Genomic DNA, 7,051 nt, shown 5'->3' with positions numbered 1-7,051 from the left:
GGCCGCTGTAGTATTCTATAATTTCTCGGAGTAAAATCTCATTCTAAAAGAGTTAAATACTGCCACTAATGAAAAAGAATGAAAAATTTGACTCTTGAATAAGAGTGACAGATTTTTATTTTTTTTTTGGAGTGAGATTTATTCCAAAGGAAAGAAATCTTACTCCTTTTTTTGGAATGAATCTCAGACTACGTTTACACGCACTGGTAAAACCGTTTTAGTAAAAATCGTTTTAGTTAAAACCGGTGTTAGATGTCCTGTAAACGTCCTTTAATGCAGATGTTATTAAAACCGTTTTAGTAAATCCGAACCTCTTCTGAAACAGGTTTGGCATTATTAAATTGTTTTAAGAAAGCCATGTAAACGGCTTCAATCAGTTTTAACGTATCAAAATTCGATGTGATACAAACTTTAGACGTTAAGGTTAAAAAATAACAAAGGATATTTCATCTCAAGTTCCGTATCAGGTTTTATAAAGCTACTTTATTTTTGGAGGTAAAATACGCCTGATCGTGTAAACAGGCACCAACACCGGTTTTAACTAAAACGGTTTTCACTGTTTTAATCAGTTAAAACTGTTTTTATCAGTGCGTTAAACGTAGTCTCACTTTAAAAGCGTGAAATTTCACTAAAAAAAAAATGAGTGAAAATCTGTCACTCTTATTCAAGAATACAAATTTTTCACTCTTCTTCAATAGTGGCAGTATTTTAACTCTTTTGGAGTGTGATTTCACTACAAAAAATTTCGAGAGTAACATTGCGTACAATGCTTTTTTTTTAGCGTTTAGTGGTGAGCGCACCACAATTGCAACCAAATTCGCAAATAAGTTTTTGGATTTAGAATGCAAATAACTGAACTGGAAGTACAAATGACAATGAGAAGTATCTACAGTGTGGCACGTACAACGCCAGAGAAAGATTTTGCTCAGCGGTATCTCGGAAGGAAAGAGGATAAGAGAGGAATTTTATCGCGGCGCGTAACGATATATCGGGCACGGCATTAGATTGCCGACGATAATTCTCGTGGTTACGCATGTGTCTGCGCTTTCGTGAGTACGTTGCGTTTCCCGAGCGATAAGTCGCGAAGGCGCGCGGGAATTCGCGTGACGTTATCTGCGTAGAGAGTTAGATAAAAAGCGCGGTCGCGCCGGTGTGCGCGCGCGTGATTACAGCGGTTCCAAATTTTAAAAGCAACCTTGACGACGGAACGACATAAGTTTTTCGGTCGGCTGACTCAGAGAAGTGCCATTCTCGTTGTCGAGGAACATGACACAATCGTCTTCTTGGAGCTCGTTGCGCGATTCAGGGCTGGCTCGAGACACCTCCGGGGCCCCGAACGGTCCCCATTTTTTGAAAAGAGAGACGTTTAGGAATGTCGACGAAACGGGGTCATGGCTGTTTTCAAACCTAAGCGTATTTCGATAGGCGGTCCTCTTGAAGAAAAGTCTCTTTACTCTGGAAATAACATTCTGTGATAACAAAAGCATTTGTCGGCGCACGATTAGGTAACAATATGACAAATACTTGTAATCCGCAATCTTAATAACGTTGCCATGTGATTAGAGAGACGTTAAGGATATATCAGATGTATAATCTCTACAAAAATAAATGGCTGGAATTAGAAATTTGTATTCTCCGTATAAAAATGAACGTTACGTCCGCGTGAAACAGCTCGATTAAGTTAATATTTATATTTAATTATCTACAGTCTTAGGCCCGTATTCAGAACGTGCTTCTAAAGATGTTAGTGCGTGTTTTTATCATTCTATCCTTGTTTTTTGTCTAATGAACGATGAAGATAGAATGACAAAAACACGCGCTAACATCTTTAGTAACGCGTCCTGAATATGGACATTAAGAGTTCAAATAAAAATTTTCTCATTTTATTTTAATTATTTTTTAAAAACGTCTTTTTCTTATTAAAATAATTTTTGATCCAGGTTCTCCGTTGTCAAATTTTTTGTATTACTTTTAAATTTAGAAAAAACTAAGTAGGTTTTCGATAACTTTTGCATTTTGTTAAAAAATATGTTTAATGTATTCTTAAATACAAATAGTGGTATTAATAATCACAGACATTTTTAATTTTTATTATCAAATATTCGTATATGTGTACGAAACATTATTTTCTGATTTTTTTATGATTGCCTTCATATTACGATTTTAACATCAATGATGTCTATTTCTATCAATGTAGATTAACTTTAATCTCGGTTCAACCTATTTTTCTAATCTTTTTCTAATTTACGAATTAGAGAGAGAGAGAGAAAAGGATAAAAAAAATAAGTTGAACCGAGATTAAAGCCATATTCGATACTGAAAATATATAATTCACGTTACGTATACTATAGAATTTCAGGACTGGCGGTATATACATTGAAAAACGGTCAAAATTAATTTAATCTACATAGAAACGCGGACATAAGTCGTAAAAATTTATATTAAAAAAGTAACATCGCGATATAAACTTTGAATTTTAAAATAATGTTTAAATAACACTAAAATAACGTCGGCAAGTCTCGTCTAAATGCTTCCTTAGAATAAGCTAGCGTCGTTCCGATTCTATACGTCTACGTGCGTACTGCGTTATCACATGACGTTGCACGAACGTCGCCGAGGTTTCGATCTTCGGCTAACTTCGGGTCGGCTCGGAGTGGCTCAGTTCCGGGCGCTGCCGTCAGCAGCAGCACTTGCCGATTCGGCGCGCCGTCCGTACGACGCTACATCTCTCGGCGGCGCGTGGAAGCAACAGCTGACCCGCGGCACACAGTAGCTCTCTCGCCTCCTAGAGCGGCACTTCGTCACTTTCGCACTCGTGCGAAAAACCCCCCCGAACGTACGAGCGGTGGAGGAGTCGCGTCGCCATCTTTAGACACGGTTGTACCCATCCGGCCGCCGTCTCCGTCGACGTCATCGCTGTCGCCGTCGCTGGTCGCCGACGACAATCGTAACACATTACTCTGGAAGCGCCGTGTGCGCCTCCGTGGACGCGACACGACGCGACGTGCCGGGAAACGCGAAGCGATCTCACCGCCGTGAGCGAGCTCCAATATCGACTGTGCCGCCCCGTTTTGTCGCGCGCTCGATTTACATTAACGTGCCGGGGTGTAAAGAAGACAAGGTGCGCGTCCGCGAACAGTATCGAGTATCCTCGTACGACGAGACACCTTCCCGTTCTCGTCTCTCCGTACGAACATCACGAGGAGGACTGCAACGCGGCAACCGCGGGGAACGTGAGGACTGGGTGAGTGAATACCATAGCAAAGAGAAACGATTCGGAGGTTCGGTCGGTCAGGACGTCGGCGAGTGCGATTTCGCTCTCCTTCGTGCCGTTTCGCGTGCAAGTGAAACTTGGTGCTGTGTGACTTTGCTCGTGTCGGCCACAGGACACGGGGGCAGGAGGGCGAGACACTTAATTGCTCTGATCAAAACGGAGCAGGTTGAATAGACGAGATTTTCGAGGTCGGACCGACCGACGGATCGTGTGTTTTACGCGAGAGAAAGGAGAGAAAGAGAGAGAGAGAGAACGAGAGAGGCAGAGAAAAAGAGAGAGAGAGGAGAGACACGGCATCCCGCCGCCGTCACCACCGCCAAACAACGACGACAAACTGGTACAATTGACAGAGAAGATGGCGCGAGCCGCGGACGAGGATCGCTGCTGACCCATTTTTTTCCGACTTGGCAAATCTCTGGGAGTCGGGAGCCCCTCGCGAAAAGGACGACGACGGAGAAGAGATCTCTCCCTCGCCTTCCTCCCCCCCTCTCTCTGGCTCTCACTCGGTCTCGCTTGATGTGGGCGAGCGCCGTTCGCGGAGTGTGGTGACGTTAGCCGGGAGGAATATACTCGGCGACAGCCAGGGAAGGAAGCCGAGAGAGAGAGAGAGAGGGACAGCGAGAGAGGAAAGGGTGCCGCTCTCTCTCGCGTCGCGCTCGCGCTCGCGCGCGCGCTTCTCTTACCCCCCTTGCGTGTGTGTGTTTTGTGTGTGGCCTGTTTTTTCTACCGTGTGATAATATACTCGCGCGAAGTGTGCGTGTTGTAACTACCCGTCTCCGTCTCTCTTCCCTAAGATCACCTCTTTTCGACGGTGTCCCCAAAGTGCCGCGCGCGCGGTTCTCCCTTCCCCCCACCCCCCGAAAAGACCAGGTCCAGCCCGGTCTCTAGGAGCGAGGACAATAACGGGAAAGACTCCGTCTTCATTATCGTCAACAATCATTGTCGGTGCGCGGAAGCGTGTCGCGTGACCCGCGGGAGAGACGTCTGGACCATCGACAGCGCGTGTTAGAAGGTAGCAAAAATTCTGAGAAGACCGGAGCTCACCGGAGCCCTGGCAGGCTCATCGGCGGTTGCGGACGCGGACGCACGCCGACGAAGACGTAGCAGCCCTCTGGATTACCTGAGGCAGAAGGCCCGTGAAGCTGCCCGTGAAGCTGCCTTGGCAGACACGGGCACCAGCGCGGCATCTAAAATGGGTAACAATGCCGCGACCGCCAACAAAAAGGTCGACGCTGCCGAGAGCGTCAAGGAGTTCCTCGACAAGGCGAAGAAGGAGTTCGAGGACAAGTGGAAGAAGAATCCGACCAACACCGCCGCCTTGGACGATTTCGAACGCATCAAGACCCTCGGTACCGGCTCGTTCGGTCGCGTGATGATCGTCCAGCACAAACCTACTAAAGAGTACTACGCCATGAAGATCCTCGATAAGCAGAAGGTCGTCAAGCTGAAACAGGTCGAGCATACGCTCAACGAGAAGAGGATACTGCAAGCTATCAGTTTTCCGTTCCTCGTATCGTTGCGTTTTCACTTCAAGGACAACTCTTACCTGTACATGGTGCTGGAGTACGTGCCCGGTGGCGAGATGTTCAGCCATCTCCGCAAAGTCGGCCGCTTCTCCGAGCCGCACTCGCGTTTCTACGCGGCTCAGATCGTCCTCGCGTTCGAGTACCTGCACTACCTCGACCTCATCTATCGGGACCTGAAACCGGAGAACCTGCTCATCGACTCGCAGGGCTACCTCAAGGTCACCGATTTCGGCTTCGCCAAGAGAGTGCAAGGACGAACGTGGACTCTGTGCGGCACCCCGGAGTACCTCGCGCCCGAGATCATTCTCAGCAAGGGTTACAACAAGGCGGTGGACTGGTGGGCACTGGGCGTGCTGGTCTACGAGATGGCTGCTGGCTATCCACCATTCTTCGCTGACCAGCCGATCCAGATCTACGAGAAGATCGTGAGCGGCAAGCCACGCTTCCCCTCACACTTCGGCTCCGACCTCAAGGATCTACTGCGCAATCTGCTGCAGGTCGACCTCACCAAGAGGTACGGCAACCTCAAGGCGGGCGTAAACGACATCAAGGGCCACAAGTGGTTCGCCAGCACCGACTGGATAGCCGTCTTCCAGAAGCGAATAGAGGCGCCGTTCATACCGCGCTGCAAGGGACCAGGCGACACCAGCAATTTCGACGATTATGAGGAGGAGACTCTGAGGATCTCGTTGACGGAAAAGTGCGCCAAGGAGTTCGCCGAGTTTTGAACGCTGCGCCAGGTCGGCAAGTTGCTCGCAACCGGAGGTGGATACGCACGTCGTGTCCGCGCCTCATCGTCGGGCTGACGCGGCACGGCGCTTCTTCGTCATCGCCGTCGTCACGTTGGTGATTCGCTTTTTTTTGCGAGAGAGAGAGAGAGAGAGAGAAAGAAAGAGCGAGCGAGAAGGAGAGTAAAAGAGCGGGAGAGAAAGAGTGAAAGAGCGAGCGAGAGGGAGAGTAAAAGAGCGGGAGAGAAAGAGTGAAAGAGAGAGAGAGAGAGAGAGAAAGAGAAAAGAGTGCATCTGTGTGTATCAGCGCGCGTATCCGCGTGTAATATATGAAAGCTGTTGACTAGGCGAAACGGGAGTGAAGTTTTTTCCTGAGGCAAAGTTTCTCGTAAGCGATATACTGGAAGAAACTCTTCCGGGTGTGTTATTTTCGAGGGGAAGAAAGAGAGATAGAGAGGAAGAGAAGTATGTGAAGGAGCACGTGGCAATTGGCGCGTCTTTTTGTTGCGTCTCGCGACCGAATTCGCTAGACAAAAGTAGAAAAGGAAGAGAGTAAACGCGACGCGGATTGATATATGGGACGTTTACACGCTGGCGTTCAAGCGTCCAAAAAATTATATACACACATAACTTTTGTTGTTACGTATGTAGTAGACGTCACACGCCAGCATCACTTTTTACATGAAGTCTCTTTTTTTAGCCGGTTAATCGATTCAGTAACGTAATAAAAACGACTGTATACTATATATACATACATACATATATATGTATGTATCCATTCGCCACTCTCATATTCCTCTATATACCCTTGCCCTCCCCCTCCCCCCCCCCGTGTCCTCTGCCATCTATTAAAGCTTTATGATCCGGTTTACGGAGGAGGCCGTGTGTAAAGTTTGTTCCCAATGATTAACTGTTATCAGCGTCGGAAATGTCACCGTACCGAAGTTACCTTGTACATATATAGTCTCTCGTTGTCTTTGCGAACGACGTTTCCTATCTCCTCCGTTCCCTTTCCCTCCTACACATACGACAACGTCGTCTCTCCCTCCCCCCTTCCCCGGTGTCTTCGCCAACTCTTCGGTAAGCACCCGCCTTCCGCCCTCCATCGCTCATTCACCCCCTCAGTTTTCTCTCGTGTTACACACACGGCACTCGAATCGAGAAGGAGGTACCGTACCACATTGCGAAGAGAGTCGTATCGTGCATCGTTCGTTATCTATTTGTCTCTTATCTTCTTTATTCGTCGTGAGAGATTGTGCGAGAGAGAAAGAGAGAAAGGGAATGAAAGTACGATGCGCGTACTCGTCGTGAGTATGATCCATACTATTTGTACAACTAGTCGTCACACATGCATGTACAAACACGCACATAATAAAAACATACACACACACACACACATACACATAAAATAAACATATAAATACGATAATCTAAAATAATGTTTATATATGAAACACGTTTTCCATCAATCGCCGATGACGGGCCAATTGGAGGAGACACGTGACTTCTTTATATCTGCGGTG

At 47.2% G+C, this 7,051-nt stretch overlaps 1 protein-coding gene across 1 annotated transcript; it reads left to right on the top strand.

The window, feature by feature from the left end:
* Positions 1–4,283: 4,283 nt before the first annotated feature.
* Positions 4,284–5,722, top strand: Pka-C1 (Protein kinase, cAMP-dependent, catalytic subunit 1). Its single transcript, XM_018447413.1, has one exon. It carries the CDS (start codon positions 4,467–4,469, stop codon positions 5,526–5,528), a length of 1,062 nt encoding a protein of 353 aa, XP_018302915.1. The 5' UTR covers positions 4,284–4,466; the 3' UTR covers positions 5,529–5,722.
* The last annotated feature ends 1,329 nt before the right edge of the window (positions 5,723–7,051 follow it).

This window comes from Mycetomoellerius zeteki, unplaced genomic scaffold (genome assembly GCF_001594055.1).
Source record: "Mycetomoellerius zeteki isolate Tzet28-1 unplaced genomic scaffold, Tzet1.0 scaffold20, whole genome shotgun sequence".
Taxonomy (NCBI): Eukaryota; Metazoa; Arthropoda; class Insecta; order Hymenoptera; family Formicidae; genus Mycetomoellerius; species Mycetomoellerius zeteki.
The sequence above is the reverse complement of the archived record's forward strand: the minus strand, read 5'-3'. Positions and strand labels throughout refer to the sequence as shown.